The sequence below is a fragment of the Athene cunicularia genome, assembly GCF_003259725.1.
Source record: "Athene cunicularia isolate RWA chromosome 18 unlocalized genomic scaffold, athCun1 chr18_part1, whole genome shotgun sequence".
Taxonomy (NCBI): Eukaryota; Metazoa; Chordata; class Aves; order Strigiformes; family Strigidae; genus Athene; species Athene cunicularia.
Genome location: NW_020799123.1, coordinates 5,497,011 through 5,516,495, shown reverse-complemented (window position 1 = coordinate 5,516,495; position 19,485 = coordinate 5,497,011). Strand labels below are relative to the sequence as shown.

Genomic DNA, 19,485 nt, shown 5'->3' with positions numbered 1-19,485 from the left:
TGCGGCATCGCGGTGTGTGCGGGACCGATAAGGCCGTGCCGGGAAGCTTCGTGCGAGTCTGTGTGAAGCAATCCGGCCACCCTGTCCCTGTGGGGCCACCAGCCATCCCATCCCGCTGCCCTCTCAGCTCCAGCACCCCCTGGGATAAAAGCCCTGGGGAGAGCTACAGCAGGGAGGAAGCTTCTCCCTCCTTATTTCACCCCAGGGGGACCAAAAAAAAGTCCCTCAACGGTGAATAACCCCAGAGCTGGGGCTGCCCTCAGCATGCAGGGATGTGTCCCACCCTGCAGCTGGCTGGAGGGGGGAGAAAACAGCCCTTGGAGTTGTGTCCTGATGGGGAAATCATCCCCTGGGCCGTGGCACTGAGCTGCAGTTAGCGCTGCTGGCAGTGAGTGAGACCTGGCCCTGCCACAAGCCCCTGTTTTGAGGGGACTCCTTTGCCATGCTCATCCCCTCGGTGTGCAGAGGTGACACTGTGGAGAGGGGATGCAGCCTCAGGCCAGCTGGGTCACCGGGCAGGACAGCCCTGTCCTCTGCCAGCTTGTTACACTTGTTCCCTGTGCTCAGAGGGTTTCCAGAAGGATGCAGGGACACAACGGAGCAGCTGGGGCTGCTGATGGCGGAGCCGCGGCAGCGTGGTCCCCGCCTGAGTGCTGCCAGGACACGTGTCCCGTGGGGGGATGCGGGCGGACGGGGGAGAGCAGAGTTTGTGCGCTGGCAGCAGCTGGAGCCCCTTCCTCCTGCTGACTCAGTGTCTGCTCTGCGCGGCGTTTGAGGTTGAAAGCAACCGCACTGTGCCGGGAAGTGGCTGAGCCTCGCTGAGATGCCAGGGGCCGGCCGGTGTTGCGCAAGGGAAGGGGATGCTGCTGAAATCTGTCCCCTCTGCCTGGACATCGCTGCTGCCGGCTCCGGCTCTGAAGCACCACCCTCCACTTCTGCCACGGAAGCCTGGGCTGAGCCTGGTGCTGCTGGTGTCACCGGTCCCGCATCGGGATCACGTCCCCATCCCCATTCACACCCAGGTACCAGCAATCTGCCTTGTGATGGAGTCACGGCGTCCCTCTGTGCCCTGAGCAGGGTTTGCCTTTCCCCCTCCAGCCGAGGAGCAGGTCCCTGGGGTCCCAGCTGTACCCCACTGCCCAGGGAGGCCATGGGGCTGCAGCCACAGGTCCAGGCAGTATTTTCAGGCAAGACCCAGCTGCAGGTCTGTGTGCATGTCAGAAATGATCGGGCTTTAAAATGCTGTGGGTTTAAAAATTGCATTTAGGTTCTTGTCGTGCCTCGTGCTCTCACTCTGCATCCTCCAGGGATGAGGGGGGGTGGGGGGAAGAGAGGAAAAAGCCCCTCCATCACCGGCCTCCGCAGCTGGGGCTTGAGGCCTCTGTCCTGGGGGCTCGGCTGTGTTTGTCAATAGGGGATTTTAATGCCGGTTGTGACCAGGGAAGGCTCTGGAGGGGCAGGAGAGGGGCCAGCCCAGCCTCGGGGTTGCTGCCCGTTATCCCTGACCCAAGCTGGGGTGGCCTCTGCTCGTGGCACTTCACCACTGTCCCCAAGGGCAGCTGGTCTCCTCACGTCTGGCGCCCACTGATAAGGGGCCGGGGAGGGAGGGGGGCAGCTGGTGGCTTCCTCTGGCCCTGGGTGGCAGCAGGGAGAGCCGGCCCAGCGCCAGCACCTGCACCCAGGCTCAGCCCTGGCTGACGGGGCTCCCATGGGCAGACAGACCTTTGCTGTGGGCTCGGTGGCAGGTCCCAAGCAGGTGGGTGATGGCCTCACCGGATCGTTCCCAGGGGCAGAAAATCAGCCTGACGGTGCTGAAATCAGGAGCGCTCTGTGTGCTCCCCAGGTCTGGGATGGGCACAGCCATGGGATGCTCCAGGCAGCTCGTGGAGCTCTGCTGGCCCATGGGGAAGCCCCTGGCGTGGCCGTCACCAGTGTGATGCTGGGTGTCACCTCAGGGAGTTGGCACATGTGGGGACCTCCATCGCCCCAGGATCCCCTCTCCTTGCCTCCATCCCTGGTGTGGGCAGCAGGAGGGGGTTTAGCTGTAAAACTGCTGCCTGCATGTTCAGATGGCTCGAATCAAAGTGTACAGACAAGGGGGGAGGTGAATGCTTGGACCCAGCCCTCCTGCCCTAGGTTAGAGAGGGGTTCCTGGCCTGGGGCTAGTGCTGGGAAATGTCATCTGCTTGGTTGACTCAGCCCCTGACAGAGCAGCAATTTCTGCTGAGTCAGCAGGCCAGCCCCCACGCCGTCCCGCAGAGCCCACACGCCCGCGCGGGAACCGCTGCCCCGCTGGGGCCCAGGTCAGGGCACAGAGCGGGAGGGGACGTCCCCACCCCCACAAAACTGGCTTCCCTCTGCAGGGCCGGGACTTTCCAGAGGCGCTGCAGGAGCTTGAGGCACTCTGCCCTGCTCATTTTGGGGCTTGGGGTACCCAAGCAGCACACAGGGGTCCTGCCCTCGAGCACGCTGTCACCAGCACCCCTGGGTGCCATCACGTCACTCCTCCTCCCTGCGCCTCCCTCGTGGGGCATCTGCAGCCTGGGCTCACCCCGTCCCCCTGAACGGGGACCACTGGGCTTGGGTGGGGAGGGGGGCTGGAAGTTAGTGGAGAGAGGGCAGAGGGATGTGGATCCCTGCCAGGCTTGTAATTACAGCCCAACCGGGGCCCTCGCATGTGAAACCTGAGCCCCGTGGGGAGCAGGGGAAGCAGAAGCGTCCGTCTGTCGGTGCAGGTGTCTGTCCTGGCCCGGCTCCATCTGGGGTGGATGTGGGGAGTTGGGAACCTCGAGTCCCCCTGGCCCTCACAGCTCCCCCTCCCCGTGCTTGGCTCCGGGTGCTCTGGGGACTGAGCCGTGGGGCCCAGCAGGGAAAACTCAGAGCTGAGGGTGTTTGGGGCCGGGTGCCCCAGGGGGGGTTGGGTTTCAAACCTCCCCTTTGCTTCCACCTTCCCTGTCTCAGCGTGTCCGAGAGCACAGCCAGCAGCGCCCCGCGGCACAGGGCTGTTGGGTGCAGCAGAGCCCCGGCTCCTCCGCGGCATCCCTGGCTTGTTGCGGGTCTCCGGCCTGGGCATAAAACATCTCTGGTGATTGTGGGAGAGCTCCAAGTCCCTGCAGGACCCCGTGTCCCTGCCACCTCCCCAGCAGAGATCCTCCATCCCTGCTCACCTCTGGGTACGGAGGTGGCCCAGGGAGCTTGTGGGGATCCGGGGGCAGCTCCTCGTCCCCTGGGGCTGCGGCAAATGCTGCCCCAGCTCGCAAAGCCCTCCCTGGGCAGCGCCTCGGCCCCAGTGCCCTGAGCCCCACTCTCCCCCCGCCCAGGTGACAGCTATGGGGTGCTGCCCCGGCCCTGCCGTGCCCTGGTGCTGCTGAACCCGCAGAGCGGTGCCGGCCGCGCGCTCGAGGACTTCCAGGCCGTGGTGCAGCCCATGCTGGCTGAGGCCGACATCGCCACCACCGTCTTCGTCACTGGTGAGTCTGTGAGCAGCTCCACCTCCTCCTCCTCCTCCTCCTCCCTTCCCAGGATCCTGCCTGGGTGCTGCCACCCTGGGACAGGCTCCTCCGAGGGCCTCGCGCTCCCCCCGCATTGCCGTGGCTCCAGCGATGGTTTGGACAACGCGATGGGGGGTTGGCTGCGCTCAGTGGGGGTGACTGCCTGACCTCCTGCACCCCTGGGGCTGGGACCCTCGTGGGGGCAGTGGGGCTGGGGTCACCATCTGGGGGAGGGCAGAGGGATGGAGGGCAATGCTCGACATTCCTCTACTTTCACCCGCAGAGAGACCCCACCACGCACACGAGAAGGTGCGGGATGAGGACCTGTCGCAGTGGGACACGCTGGTGGTCATGGCTGGGGACGGGCTGCTGTATGAGGTGAGGGGCACTGTGGGGCAGCCCCCCGGCCAGGGTGGGCAGAGAGCTGGGAGGAGAGGGGTGCCTGCGGCAGGAACCAAGCTTGGAGACACAAAAGTGGGCAGGGAATGGCGAAGGAGAGGTGGCACCTAGCTTGGAGCAAAGCCGGGCAGCCATGGCCTCGGTCCTGCCCTGCCCGACGGCACTGTGGGCACCGTGGGCTCTGCTCCCAGCGGGTCCCTGGCCCAGCCCTGGGTACCAACAGGTCCCTCCCTCCCTTGCAGGTGGTGAATGGGCTGATGGAGCGGCTGGACTGGGAAGACACCATGAAGAAGCCGCTGTGCATCCTGCCGGGGGGCTCTGGCAATGCCCTGGCTGCATCCATCAACCACTACGCAGGGTGAGCCCTGACACCTTGGGGGCACCCACTGCTGGCACCGCACCGAGCTGGGGGGGTGATGAGGGGAGTAACAGGCTGAGTGTGGCTCCAGCCCAGGGGGGTTGCTGGGTGCGGGGATGCCCAGCACAGGGGTGCCCACCTGGGCCTCCACCACCCCGCAGGCAGGTGCTGCACAGGCCCAGCCAGTCCCTGCAAACACCAGTGTGTGTCCCTTTGTCCCCAGCTCCCCCACCAGCCTTTCTGCTCTCTGGACTGAGCCTGGCAAAGCTTTACCCTGAAGGATCCACCCTGGGGCACAGCTGATCCTGCTGTGGGGAGGGCAGGGACTGGGACTGCCCTGGCCCAGCAGCCCCAACTCAGTTCCCTCTTTCAGGAGCTCTTTTATCCTTCCCAGCCCCACCAAACCCTCTCCCAGCAGCTGTCCCAGGGGGACACTGTCACCCAGCTGGGATATGTCCCAGCCGTGACCCAAGGTGGGTTGCACACAGAGGCCCCAATCTGGGTCCAGGATAAACTCACCCTCTTCATCCCCTGCAGCAATGATCATGTCGCCAAGAAGAAGCTGCTGACAAACTGCACCTTCATCCTGTGCAAGGGACTGCACACGCAGATGGACCTGGTCTCGCTGAGCACAGCCTCGGGCAAGCGTCTCTTCTCCTTCCTCGGCTTTGGCTGGGGCTTCATCTCGGACGTGGACATTGACAGTGAGAAGTACCGCCGGCTGGGCAATGCCCGCTTCACTCTGGGCACCCTCCAGTGCCTGGCCAAGCTGCGGGTGTACCAGGGCCGCCTGTCCTACCTGCCTGCTGTCCCCGAGCAGGACACCTCCCCAGCACCCAAGGACCCCCACGTGCCCATCACCAACGGCCAGGCTGGTCACAGCGCGCTGCCCGCGGGGACGGATGCACCCGGAGCTCTGCCCAGCGACTCGCTGCTGGTGCCGCTGTGCCAGCCGGTGCCGCCACACTGGACGGTGGTGCCCGAGGAGGAGTTTGTCTCTGTTTACGCCATCTACCAGTCCCACTTGGGCACCAACCTGCTGATGGCACCGGCGGCCCAGCTGCACGACGGCTGCATCCACCTCTTCTACCTGAAGGCCGGCATCAGCCGCGTGGCGCTGCTGAAGATTTTTCTGGCCATGGCCAGGGGGACCCACCTGGACTTGAACTGTCCCCACCTGCACTATGTCCCCGTCCGGGCTTTCCGCCTGGAGCCACGGGCGGCCGCGGGCATCATGACAGTGGATGGCGAGGCGCTGGCCTGCGAGCCGGTGCAGGGTCAGATCCATGCCCGCCTCTGCCGCGTCCTCAGCGGCTCCTGAGGGGCCAGGTTCGCCCCTCCCCGCAGCGCTGAGCTGCTGGCACGGCCCAGCACGAGGGCGGCAGAGCCTTCCTCCCACTCAGGAACCTCATCCTCCTCCCATAGCAATAGGTGTTGGGGGCTGCGGGCACTCGTCCCCTCGCTTGCCCCCATGCTTAGCTTTACCCCCTTGGGACAGCCACCAGCACTGCCCCAAAAATGAGCTGCGAGCCACATCAGGTACTTGGTGCCAGCAAGACGCCAGCGCGGCCTATCCCGGTACAATATCCCGGCCCCGGGCGGCTGCGCCGGCACAGCCCCGTCCCCTCTCCGGCTCAGACGCACACGGTGGCAGCGCTCGTGTCCCCGCCGCAGAGCCAGTGCCACCTCCCAGAGATGGTCAGGACCAATATGTCTAATACAAGAAAATGGCTTTTTTAAGAACATTTCTACCCAAAGCTTCCTGTAGAAGCAGAATTTATTCTTGTGAGAAATGCAATAAATATCTAGTGTTTGCAAAAAAAGTGCCCCCTGGGTTTTAAATCTGGGTTCCTGGCTGTGGGCAGGGGTGCTGTCACCCCGGGCTGGGGTCACACACAGCCTGGCCACGTGGCCATCAGGACAGGTTTAGCTCAGCACCGCGGCCCTGCGCTTCCCAGGATCCTGCCTGTGCTGCCAGACCTTGATATCTTGGGGCCAGGACCAGTCTGGAATGATGGCCCAGGAAATGCTCCCAGGGAAAAACACCTCAGGAGCAGGACACGGGGCACTGCTGTCACCAAACCTGATTTTTGGGGTGCACCAGTGCCTCCCTGCTCAGCCTTGCACAGGGGCTGATCAAATCCAGGGAGCTCAGCCCTGCAGCGATGCTTTTGGCTATCCTGGGGAAGGTTCAGCGCCTCTGAGCAAGCCCAGGGAAGGGGTCAGAAAAGAGATTCAAGGAGGGGGTTGTTGGAGCCGAGGGGTTTGGCTTTCTGCCGGGAGCAGGGGCCCTACGGGGAACTCGAGCATCCCCCTTCCTGGGGAACCCGGGGCCAGCTGGAGCTCTGCAACAGGTCCCTGCCCGGGGGATTGCCTGGGGGCGGATTACTGAGCCTATTTGGTATAAAATTGCAGTAATTAAACCTCATTTACAGCGCTCAAGTACAAAGTAGAAGAGTAAACACTGGTGGCTGTTTGCATTTATTCATCTGCAAACTATGCAATTAGGATTGCGGAACCGGGAAAGAAAAGCACGATTGTTCCCCCCCAGCCACGTCCCCACTGGCTCCTGGGGAGCCGAGCTGTTCCCGGGCCAGCGAGGCAAGCAGCAGCTGGGAACCACCTCCCAAAATAAAGTTATTTCTCCCGTGGCATTAGGCCAGGCCTAAGAACAGGCTCAGCCATGCTTCGCTGAACTCTAACCGTGTGGAACAGCCGCCACTGCAGGAGGGGGCTGCAGGGAGAGCCCGGGGTAGGGGACGGGCTCAGAGCTCTCGGCTGCCTCCTCAAGTGGGACAGTTCACAGAGCTGAGCCCTTGGGGACTGCAGCACCCAAAAGGCTCGCTGGAGTCCCCTCCAGGGCTCTCCCAGAGACAGTAGGATTGCTCACAGCAGCAGGTTGGTTGGGTTTGCCCATGCCATCCCTTTCCCAGGTCTTGACCCGGCCACTTCTACAACCTGGAGCCCCCCCCCAGCTCTGCCCATGCAGCCCCTCGCTCCTGCCACCCAAGGGAGGGGGCAGCAGCAGCCACACACCCCTCCAGAGGCAGATTGTTGCTGTTTTTTAACTCCAGCAAAGCTGCAAGTCTGACAGTGTTGCCCCTCTACGCTGCCTGTACCAGTCCCCTTGGACCCTGCCTGTGCAGGCAGAATGGGGCCAGGCAGAGCAGCCCTGGGGGCAAATGTCCGTGGGGGTCAAACACCCCCCCAGCACCCAGGAGGGGCAGGAGGTCCTTGGCTGGACATGGCTGCATTTGCCTCCCATCACACACCTGTGCTGGGTCGAGGGGCTGGGAGGGCAGCACCAGGGGAGAGGTGCCAGGGCCCACCAGGCCCCCTGCCAGGCTCTGGGGGCTGCAAAGGGTTTTGCTTTGCTCCAGGTCCAGCCCCATCTGCCAGAGCAGCAGTGGGTTTGCCACCAGCTGTGCTGTGGCACAGGCCAAGCCACCAGCAGCCAGTGCGCACCCCGTGCCAGCAAAGCACAGAGAAAACAAACCAAAAAGAAGCCTGACAGATGTCTTGTGAATCAGGGTTTTGGGGAGCGAGGTCCTGGAGAGCCAGAGGGGCAGCCCCTCACTGCCAGATCTGCCTGGCTCCCTCCGGCCTCGCTGCCCTCCCCACGCTGTCAGGCTCAGCCACAGGGAGCCCGTCCAGCCCAGGGCAAGTGCCAAAGCATGGCAGAGGGGAGAAAGAAAGAGACAACAGTCAGAACTACTCACAGAGGCAAAATTTAATGGCAAGTCATCTTCCCTCCTTTATTACACCTTGGTTAGCCAAACAAAAAAAAAAATTCTGCAGGTAAAAAAAGTTTTAATGGTCACACAGCACTTTATACATATATCATAAGCAACCAAGCATCCACATCTGCACGTGAACGACACACCTCTAAGCATGGCCTCAATAGTCAGGTCTTTTTTTTTTTTTTCTTCATTAAATACTGTACAGAATCAAGGCTACAAACTGATTTTGTAATGCTTCTTCCCTAACCCCAGCACTTAAAACAGTTACAGGCTGCTCTCATTTGTACATCACACAGTCGTGTAGCCAGTTTTAAGGCTAACAATATGCATCATGCTTTGGCTTTTTTTGTGTGTTTTAAATTTTTTTAAGGTTTTAGCCTTTTAAATTTTGTTACCCTTAAATATTACATACATACACAAAAAATTACATAGCTGCAGTGTGCTCACCACCAACCTCATCACCCAGGAGCTTCACATTATCAAAAGCTTTAGAAAATTTGTAAACCTCTGTGCACGCCTCAGTTTGGGACAGCCAGCTACAGAGAGTGAGCGATGCCAGGGGTAGCGGCAGCCAGGGAGTTGTGTCCCCTTCCAGAAGGCCAAGGAAGCCCCAGGAACTGTGCAAAAGCTCTTGATTACGATCAGAGGAAACAAAGACTTCTTGGGCGAAAGGGAGGACACGCAGCTCATCCCAGCAGCAGCGGCGGCTGCCTGCCCTCCTCCCCCCGTGGGTGGGCAGCGTGACCAGCCCCTGCTGCCTGCCCACCCTGTGAGAGAAGAGCTGCAGAGAAGACAAGGTGGGCAAAGCAGGGAAACCCAGAGCTCCTCTATCCCTCCATCCCCAGCCACAGCTCAGCCCTGAGGGGTTTTCTCCCTTCCTCCCTGGCCAGTGGGGCTAAGGACAGCCACAGCCTGGCACAGGAGACAGAGGAAGTCAGCATCTGTAGATCACCAACCACAATTTTGTCTGGTAAGAGGTTTAGTCATTTGCGGAACAAGCCTCTCTGCCTGCCCTTCCCCTGCCCTGAAACAACAGCCTCACCCCTCGGTCCCAATCAGCCCTTTATACTTGAGAGACACACTCGCTCCTGGCTCAAAGGGATTCATTCATTTACCACCAGCCACAGCCAGGGCTGCCGGTTACATACGCAGCCTGCACTGCGGCCCCAAACACCTCTGCACTCCGACGGGGCTCTGCCACGCTGCCAGACCTCCCGCCTGTCAGGCAGGGAGGGCTCTGGGTGCCAGAGCAGCCACGCAGCTGATCCACCTGCAGACCAGCACTACGAGAGCTCTGCAGGCCCACGTCTGTGCTCACAGTCAAGCCCTGCTTCCTCGGGAGCACTGGGAGCAGGATGTGCCTGCTAAAATCCCAGCAGGGGATGGTGATGGAAGGGCTCTGGAGCACCTGGGGGTGGGGGGCAGCAGGAAATAACAGGCACAGGGAGCTGGGTGGGGGGGTTTGGGTCAGTAGGTGCAGACCCTGGTGCTTGGAGGAGCAGAAAGCACTGTGCAAACGTGCTGAGATTCGCCTGCTGTTCTCTGTTTCAAAATGAGAAGGCCAGACCCTGGCCCGGGTCAGGGGAAGGGACACAGCCATACCGAGCAAGAACAAAGGTTTGGTTCTGTCCTTACTTCTGGCAGAGTCATCTGCTCAGAGACTCCTTCCTGGGAAGCCTGGCAACACCGGCTCCCCGTGCTGGCTGGAAGGACCAGGGGACTCTCCCTGACAGACTGTGCTCCACATGGATGCTAAGTGGGTGCTTCTCCAATGCTGAAACACTGGGCAAATGCAGTAGTGCTGGAGTGTGACCTCCCAGCTCCAGAAGTGACAGTAAGTGCATGCTCACAGAAAAAGAGGCTTCGGGAAGGTGTCTTGACCAGCAGACTCTGGCAAGTCACTGCTTCAAAGTGCTCACGGTCACCAGCTCAGACAGTTCTCTCACTGCTGAAACATGGGCTGATCTCACCAGGCACTGCCCGGGGTGGCCAGGCAGTGCTGCACTTGAGATCAGGAGTAGCAGGTGCTGTGCCCACAACACTGCCGGCCACAGCGGGCCCTGGCCACCGCGGGAAACAGCTGGCAAGGGAGGGAATTGGTAACAGTCCACACCAGTGTCTGACATGCTCCAGTCGCTGGCTGAGTAACAGCACAGGAAGGGTCACTAACTGCTGCTGCTACAGCAGGAGCTCGTCAGGACAAGACAGCTCCTTTCCCTTGGGTGAGCCTGGCTCAAGCAGCTCCAAAATACCCATCTACAGCCAAATGACAGAGAAGCAGCAGCCATGCCAGGTTCACCATCCAGACTAGCTGCTAGATCTACAGTACACCCCAAAAATCACTCGCTGCTGCCTGCCCAGGCGAGGACGAGATCCAGGGTTAGGAGTAGTGCTGTGTGACAGCCAGGATGGCTGGAACGAAAGACGCGGATATCGAAGTAATCAGGGCAGAACCCTAAATCCCATGTATTTCTAGAAGACAGGCATGCATGGTGGAGAAAGGGAAGTTTGCCTTACTCTGGAGAAAAAGAAGTGGGGATGGCTAGAATTGCTTCCAAAAGACTGACCAGAAGTTGCAGAAGTGGACAGAAACCCCACAGCGCTGCCAGGGCAGCACAGGTGCTACTCTGACTCTGAGCACTCTGGCTCTGCCTACCAAGTCCTGATCGGAAGAACCTCGTAGCTATGGGTGAACAACTAAGACTAGCGCAACTCCGTATGGTGTAGACAACCTCAATGCAAACACAATCCAATGTCTAAGTACATATAAGACTTCATAAAACCCATGGTAACACCGAGAAAAATGAAAGACTGGGAGGGCATTGCCCTTCACTTCCAGATTCTACAGCAATCACTTCTCCTGGCTTGAACCCCACCAGAACAAACGGCTGGGTGTAGCGCTGGGTGGGAAGAGTCCTTGTGTGGAAAGGTGCCCCAAGATGAAAGTGCAGAGGGAACGTGGCTGCAAGACTGCTTCTGTGCAGGTCTCAAATCTTACCATGGCAGGGTCAAACTCGCAAGAGGAGCACGTACACGGGACAGGGGGAAGGAAGAAGGGCTGGGGGCAAAGAGTTATTCATGCTTAGACAACCTTTCCTTGGAGGAGCAATCAGGCCTACCACCTTCTTTGGAACAAATCAAGCTGAGGAAGAAAAGCTGGAAGGAGAAGCCAGTTTACTGGTAACAGCGTTTGCCAAATTCCTTTCTGCTGCTTTTCCTTCTCCCCTGCACCTGCCTGTCCCTAACCTGACAGTTTATTTGTCCTCTGTCCACTCTGGGATGTTGGCCCCTGCTAAGGCAGCCCGGTACTGCTGCAAGACACCGCGGATGCTTTTAATGAACCCCTTGGACAAAGGGAAGAGGGGGAACCCAATATCGGGGTAACCGCTCTTCTCCGGAAGGAAACTCCTGTAGCTCTTTCTCCTTTTCTTTGGTTTCACACTAGGCTGCAAGGCAGAGTCCTGGGCAGCCTTCCCCTCGTCCGTTCGGTCTCTGGCCAGGTCTACCCCCCTGGCTTGGCCTGTGCTCTCCGAGTCTGAGTACTGTTGGAGATCACCAGCGTTGGGTGTCGAGGTTGTGAACTCCAACTCGTCCAGCTCCTCCTTCCCGTCAAGTGCTGAGTCGGAAAGCTCAGCGGCCGCCCCCTGCTCCGAGCTGCTGCCATACTCCCCTAGCGATCCCACATTGTCTCCAGGGCTCTCTGCCAGCATGCCACAGGCAGAGAGAAGGGAGGCAGAATCCGCCCCATTGGCCTGTTCGTGGCTCCGCTCCACCAGCTCGTTCGTCTCCAGCCAGGACTCGATGCGGGACACCAGGCGCCAGCCGTTGCAGCGAAAATGCTCACGGATTTCGTGCTCAAAGACCTCCACTGGCCTGCGCAGCAGCTGCATCATGGACTGCACCACCCGGATCAGGGTCATCTCGTTGTAGCAGCGGCTGTTCTCGTAGCCCTCCTGGAGACCCCGGTCGCTGTCAAAGCCTGCCTCGTTGTAGTAGGGCTCATTCACTAGTATAAGACCTGCCAAGAGAAGGGGAGACCAAAGGGTTAAGGGAGGAATTTTACCATGAATCACCCTCCCAGGCAGAGACAAGACACTGCTGGGCCCTGATACCTGTCAAGAGGGTTGAGGTTCAAGGGTCACAGTACTGCCTTGCCAAGGCATCAGGACAGCTTTACCCGCAGCCACCCCGATGCAGGCAGCAGGGAAGCCAGGCTTTGACTTCAAGCAGGTTGCAGAGGCCAGGCTGGACAACCAGGGACCTGCAAGATGCAGTGGACTGGTATTGCAAGGGGAGCACTCATGTGAATGGGTCTGTGGCCTCCTGCTAGGGTGGTGGGGATCTTGGACACTACCAGGAGTGGCACTCAAGGTCCTTGGCTGGCAAGAACAGTCTTCCACCAACACAATGCAGAGGGTAAGCAACAGCAGAGGTCAAAAGGAGAAAGGTATCACAGCTCCTTTCCTTTCACTGCCCTCCAAGCAAAAAACAACCCACAAATGCACCCAAAGCTTTTTGTCCTTAAATAGTTTCTTTCTCTTAATCAGAACAAAGGCCAATCTTCAGTAAGAGGCTTTGAGCTGGCCAAGTCCCAGCCTATCCAGCATAGTCCCATCAGACAGGGCAGTTCCGAGACAGTGAATACTGTGACAAGTCACCCATGCCAAGCTTCCTCCTGCTTGCTTCTGGTCTAATGTGATGACACATATGTAGCCAGGCCGCTGGCAGCCTGCCACCAACTCCATTAGAACTGGTGGAGGTGAGATCATGAGTCTCTCAAAGCCCAGGCAGAAGGGAGGCAGGAAATTTTTCACTAGCACCAAGCTGCTCCAGTAAAAGATTTAGCATTTCATTTTCTAAATTTGGACCCTCAGCTTTGTAAATGAGAAAAGCCTTTTCTAGTGGTGTCGTTCCCCCACAGGATACAGGCGGATTGTGAGACTTCAGAGAAGCAGGAGTTGCCTGCTGACTGGAGGCAGGAGCCCTTGCCCTGTATCAAAGGTTTCCAAGTCACATGCCTGGACTCCCTGCATAGAAAGTTGGCCTTGAGGAAGAGATTTGATTTAGTCTGTCTGCTCTCGAACTAGATACAACAGGGCAAAGCCCTGTGGCAGGAAGCCCTGGGGCTGGGCTAGACACACCCTGATTATTCTCTGCTTCGGAAGGAGCATAAACACCATCACCCTGTGCAAAAACATGCTCAGTGTAGGATGGGCGGGTGACTCAGTGGGGATAAAAACAGTGCTGTGGATGAATCTCAGTTTTAGCAACTTCAACCAACTTTGGTAACGGGCTGAGAACACAGTGGTTCACCTTTGTCAGCTCAGAATAACAAGCAAAACAGCTCTGTGCTTAGCTGCCACAGCGAGAAGAAGGGAAAGCATTGTGTCAGAGATCTGGGATGCAGCCAAAAATCAGGGTATGAGAAAAGCTTGCACCTGCTTTGACTACTGAACTGGAGAGATAAAGACACTGCTTTGTCCAGCAAGGTGAGAGCAAAAGGCAGCACAATCCCAACTGGGGTGGCAGACCCTACCTGTGCACCCCCATAAGCCCGCAGCCCTTCCTCCCTCTGCCTTCTTCTGTCCCACAGGCTCTGCAGGAGCATTTACCTTGGATAGAGATGAGTACTTGAAGCAGGCTTGATTTACTGGTCCATCTTTCTGTCCCCTGGAATGCACATACAAACGTGTTAAAGGGCTGAAGCACCATTGGTTTGCTCTGTGAAGACTGTCAGATGAAGCAAGGCCCCAGTTTCTCTGTGCTCCTACTGCTAAGGTCCTCTGGCTCACAGCAGGAACAAGGGACTGACTTGACAAGCATGTGATGTGCTAGTGTCCTGTTGCACCTTATCTTTTGCCAGCACTGCACCCCATCAAGACAGTTCAGCCTGGAACAGTGTAACCCTACACACCAGACACCAGTTCCAACCCTGCCCCAGCCATCCTGTCGATCTACCTGGCCAAAACACAGCATTTCCCTGGCTCTGGTTATTCCAAGTCTCCAGCTGGATGCTGTGTCACACTATGTATGTGATTCATCTGCAGTGTGGGAGACAGGGACCCGAGCCGTGGGAGAACATCCCATGCTTGTGTTGGTGTCTCTGCTCTGCCCAACCGTGATGCAGCCCAGCGGGTCTGTGGCTTCTCATCAAGGAAGGACAGACAGGAGCCAAATACAGTCCGAGAAGCAGCCAAACTACATCAGTTACCTGCTCCAGACATCTAAACAGAGCCCAAAGCCCAAGCCATCCCCAGCTCAAACACCACCTGAGACCAGAAGTCACCCAGGATTCTTGGCTCGGTAAGAAGTGGCTTGTTCCAGAAACAGCCTGGCACAGCCACCACTCCCCACGACAGGGAGAGGAAAGCGTTACCTTGCCTATCCACGTCCCCAGGAGGCTGACACACACTTTGCCATTGTCATACAGGTTGGGATTCAGTCTCCCACTGCACTGGGAGAGGTAGCGGAAGAGAGGCGGGACAGCAGGGTAGATGTTGGGGAGCTGGATATCGAAGAGAAAGAGGCCATCTTCATAGGGTGTGCGCGTGGGGCCTTTTATAAGTGCTGAGAAGAGATCCTGTGGAGAGAGGATGTGATTAACTCGGCCCTTGCAAGAGTCAGCTCAAGGTAACACATCTCTGGGCACCTTCTCCCTAGAAGCTGCACTCGTCCCACGGCCTGATGGCAGACCAAGCCTTCGGATCCAAAGCCAGGCTTCCGAGGACAGCCAGCGATCCCCAGGCTGCTCACAGGTTACACCAGCTCCTCGCTGGCTGCCCCCCCCACACCCTTTCCTGCTCAGCAGGACAGGCAGCCCAGTGGGCAAAGCACCTGAAATAGGGGCTTCCCTCTGTTTCCCACCCTGACTTGAGGAATGCAAAAGCGGTTGTTTATGGTAATTACAGCTGTATTTCACATGCTGCACACATTCCTGCAGCTCTAGCACAAAGGATTAAGGCTAAACAGGGAATTCCAAAGAAAGCAATCCGGATGCTGAGTCCAGCACTAACACAGGCATTTGAGAGCAGACACTTGCCATTCGATCCTCAAAGGTTTTAACCATGATGCCATCAGGCAGGGAGGTGGCCAGGAGAGCCATCTCTTTCCGCACAGTGCTAAAGAACTTCTTTGCTTCTGGGGGCTGGAACTCCATTTTCTTGAAGACATGGGTATCTGTGGGGAAGGAGGAGAATGGGATTAAAGCCTGACTTTGGAAACTACCTCAGGTTCCTTGTGAAGGCAAATCTATCCATGTGTTAAATGTATCGTCTGGAAAAGAAAAGTTGAGTTGCTCTGGTGCTGAGCCAGGAGGCAGCCTAGAGATTATTTGATTTTTCCCCACACTGTACAGCAGCCACAACCTGCACCTCCTGTTCTCATGGTCCCACACAACATCGTGCCTGTGCCCCAGAAGGAGCCCTGTCCCACAGCCAAGACAATGATGCATCATCACACAGACTGATGACCCTTTCTCTGCAAAACCTGAACATAGCTCTCCATCTTTATTTATACACACCTGCAGGATCAGAACAGTTTGGCCACCTTTCCTTCTCAGGTCTGGTCTGGCTGGCTCGCTGAGCACCTCGGGCTCTGCTGTCACCAATGTTCCACAAAACCAGATGCTCTTTTTTATTTTTGGCTGATTAACACTACCACAAGTGAACAAGGACACTCACCCACCAAGGACACCCAGCACAAGAACACCAGCTGTTCCTGCTCTGCTTCTTAACCAATCCATCCCTGCAAAAAAGCCTGAACAAATCCTAAAACTTTCAAGAAAGTATCTGCAATGGAAAGCAACTGAACTCCACAGCCCTTCAAAAGGTAAGTTACCAATGTGGACAAAGGGGAAGCCCACTTCTGTGTCTTGAGAAGTGACAGTAGTGCCTAGAGATACCATCTAAAAGCCAGGTTTAAGTCCCAGAACAGACTGTGCTACAGAAGTTGTCTGCTCCCCAGTTAATGAGCCGTGAAAAGGACTAGGAAGAAGAAAGTATACCCAAACCAAAAGGCCTGGAAGCAAAGGTTTTGGAGAAACATTGAAGGACAGGAAAGAAATTATCCCACACTGGCCTGACCTGACACACTCACCTGGAGCATACTCCAACACAGAGAAGACTTCTCCCTTGGCACTGGTGAAGGTGACTCCAGGCTTGCCTCCACTCTGCTGGCAGAGCACTGGTGTCTCACTGGGCCACTCTGACCTCACTGGTGTCTGTGCCTCTGCTTTTTCTTCTTTCTTCTCTGTCTCCACCATGGCTTCCATCTTTTCTTCCTCTGCAATAGCCACATTATCCAGGGTCTTTTTTAGATTTTCCTGCAGCTTTTTAATATCATCCAAGAACTTCTTCTCCCTAGTGGGTTTTTCCAGCTCCACAGTTGGGGAGGTAGGAGAGCCAGTCAGCAGCTGCTCCACAGTCATATTTTTCAAGCTTTCCAAGATCTTGATGGCCTCCTTTAGTTCCCGGAAGCTCTTGGGGGCTCCGTCCTTGCCAGCTTTCTCTGCAGCAAGATCTGCAACTGCCATAGCCACAGCTCCCTGGACTTGTTCCTCTACTTTTTTCACTTCCTCTGCTGCCGGCTCCTCAGGCTCTAACTCCTCAATTTTTGGGTGGTCGTCTTCCATGAGGCCATTGTCTGTCTCCCAGCTGTCGCTTTCATCCTCCCACTCAGAGGATGCCCCGCTGGTGCTGCCGTCAACAGAATCATAGTCCGACTCCTCAATTTCTGATTCAATATTGTATAAGTGCTAAAGGAGAGCAGAGTTACAAAAGACACCAGAATAGTTAGGATGAAACACAGAGTTTTAGTTGTTTTTGCAACATAGGCAAGTAAGTTCTCCCCATGAAAAAGGAGCTCCCAGCTAGAATTTGTTGGGCTATTTCAACCCCTTCCTCTATACAGGGTGGACTGTGCTTGATCCAAATAATGTGCTCATCAATGACCAGCACAGATTATGAATCAGCATAGGTGGAGGGTAGGGCTAAGTAGGGCATTGGGGGAAAACTAGGGCAAGTTCTAGGCAGGCTGCAGCCATCCCAGCAGCTGGGATCCAGCCACCAAGAAGAGCACACAGGCGCTGAAGAGCTACCTGGATGCCCCAGGGTTTCCAAATGCAGAGCCAGTTCATAACATATTGGGTACTGAGTGTGCAGTAAGCATTTCTGGTCCTGCTTCTGCACCAGCAACCGCCTTGGCACAGAGCCCTGGTTTGGCTGCCTCCACACTCCATCCTTCCACAGAGACAATGCTGGAACCAGGAACACATTCCCATACCAGCTTTCTTCTGCAGCACACACTACTTGCCGTCAGAGCCCTGCTATGCTGCTTTAGCTGTTGTATGTCACTACTGCTTAAAATTCAGCTGGGACAATGAGCCTAACCCAAGTTGCTGAATAAGCTCTTACATAAAACATTCTCTTCCCCTTCACTACTGGAAGCTGAACCCATCCATGCTCTGCCTAGCCTCACCTCTCAATCCTACTTTTGCACATGCTATGTCTCTCAAAAAGTCCCCCTGCAGAGGCTTGCAGACATACTCCAGCTATGAGCACCAACACAGAAGCAGGGGAGCAGAACAACTTTATAGGGCTGTGTTAGGAGTTACAAGATGGAACATTTTATCCAGAGGCCTCTGACACTTGAATGACAGCCCAAGAATCCTCTTAATCTTACAAGATATGACCCCAGAGGCTGAAGTGCATGGATGGACACTCAGTCATCTTGTCGAAGCATTGAACTGAACCAGCACTGTTCAGCCAGTCCTGTGCCACCCAGAGACAAGCAGCCAGCAGAGGTTAGTTGGGTTCAACACAAGTGACTGCAGACAGGAAAAGCCATCAAAACTCACTGCTCTCAAAGCTAATCCAAATCTGAGTAGGAAAGTTAATTAGCCAGTTATGCCATCTTTATTTTTAGAGCTGAGAAAAAGCACCCAGGCAGCTTGTCTCTGGGCGCATGGACAGGCATTGATAAATCACAGTTTTACCAACTGATAATTCACGCTCCTGACATTTCCCCAACTCCCATAATTACGCAGACGAGCAGAATTGAAAGGACTGGCGTGACACAGCAGGAGCTGCTGCAGAGCCCCAGCACCGCAGCGTGAGAACAGCCCTTTGTGGAGCGCACATCAGACCTCTGATTGTGCCTGTGATCCAAGCACATGTGACAACAGGGGGAAGGGACACAGCAGCCTGCTTTGTAACACTAGTCCACTGCCATAGTGCAGGCATTGACTATTCTACTGTAATTAATGCAGAGCTGCTTGGTTTAAAAAGAAATCTTGATCGAGTACTTTCTACTTGCAAACGCATCTCCGCAGTGGAGGCAGTGGTGTTTCTGCCACAGCAATGGAGGTGGGACCCTACAGATGTAGGGCTTCTCTCATCTTTAGGCTGTCTTAATTTGAAGCAACACAGAGAAAAGACATGGGATGAAACTCCGTGTGGAATACTGAATAAGGTTACAATACAGTACAGCAAAAACCTTAGAACAATGCAGAAGGCAAATCAATGGGGTTAAGTGGATTACCATTGTGGCTGTATTTATATTTTGAAGCTTATACTCAACTCTTTTCCCGCCCTGTCCTGGGAAGAGATTTGTGTCTGATCCCTAGGTTAGCTATGGGGACAACTTGGGGCTCTAGTCCAGCTTCTGGAAGAGCTTCTTCAGCCAGAGAAAACACCATGGTGCCATTTCACAAGCAAGATAGAACAAGCAGTCGCCTTCCAGCAGTGCCTTAGTTGGGCAATGCAGCAAACCTGGGCTCAAGTCAGAGTGGATGATCCCTGAGCTCTGCAACCTGCTCTGCAAAGCAGAGGGTGCTGGAGGCAAGGAGCAGGGCTGTGGTCAGAGCTGTGAATGTGCAGCACAGCGTGTGAAGGAAGCAACAGCCTGCTCATACTTTCCTATTTTCTATATTCAAGAGCAGTGATGACTAACTAGTTGCCAAGTCCTCCTGACAAAGGAAGAATTTTCTTGTGGTAACAGAAGTGGGAAGCTACCCTCTCATATGGGAAGGCAGCAATAGAGCAAGATTCCCTTACACAATGAATCTCTCTGCACCTGGGATTTAAAACTAAGATTTATCACTTAGGAATTAAGGGATATCGCGAGCTGGAACAGGACCTCACCTGAGGCAGAATGATAGTCTTGGAGTTATCAGCCCACACCACTTCCACTTTACTGCTGACATCCACACGAGCCACTTGTCCGACCGAAGGCTGTGGAAACAAGAGCAGTTTGTCAGTCCCTTTTCTTTTCCAAGTACTTCAATGCAGAGCAGGAAGGTTTTGAGAAACAGATATTGCCCAGTTGGAGAAGCACCTAGAGCAATGCTTGCAGTCTGCCACAGAAGTGACAGGAGTCCTGGGGTCCCATGTCAAGAGGGAGAAGAATCCTACAGATTGGGTTTCCATGAGAAACCCCACAACACTGCTGTGGAGATGGGAAAAACTCCCCACCCTGCCATAAGGAGGAGAGGACCAGGAGG

The 19,485-nt window shown here is 56.3% G+C and overlaps 2 protein-coding genes across 2 annotated transcripts in view; one reads left to right on the top strand and one right to left on the bottom strand.

Moving 5' to 3' along the window:
- Positions 1–2,622: 2,622 nt before the first annotated feature.
- SPHK1 (sphingosine kinase 1) lies at positions 2,623–6,071 on the top strand. Its single transcript, XM_026860809.1, has 4 exons — positions 2,623–3,470; positions 3,775–3,869; positions 4,133–4,248; positions 4,786–6,071. Exons 1-4 carry the CDS (start codon positions 3,428–3,430, stop codon positions 5,567–5,569), a joined length of 1,038 nt encoding a protein of 345 aa, XP_026716610.1. The 5' UTR covers positions 2,623–3,427; the 3' UTR covers positions 5,570–6,071.
- A 1,889-nt stretch (positions 6,072–7,960) lies between these two features.
- The window catches only part of UBE2O (ubiquitin conjugating enzyme E2 O), a 31,034-nt gene continuing 19,509 nt past the window's right edge, over positions 7,961–19,485 (bottom strand). Inside the window, exons 12-17 of the mRNA XM_026860792.1 lie at positions 19,127–19,216; positions 16,083–16,740; positions 15,028–15,164; positions 14,365–14,568; positions 13,601–13,658; positions 7,961–12,006 (exon numbers count right to left, since the gene is read on the bottom strand). Of these exons, the coding sequence (XP_026716593.1) occupies positions 11,243–12,006; positions 13,601–13,658; positions 14,365–14,568; positions 15,028–15,164; positions 16,083–16,740; positions 19,127–19,216 (1,911 nt within the window). The 3' untranslated portion in view covers positions 7,961–11,242. The remainder of the gene's footprint in view (positions 12,007–13,600; positions 13,659–14,364; positions 14,569–15,027; positions 15,165–16,082; positions 16,741–19,126; positions 19,217–19,485) is intronic.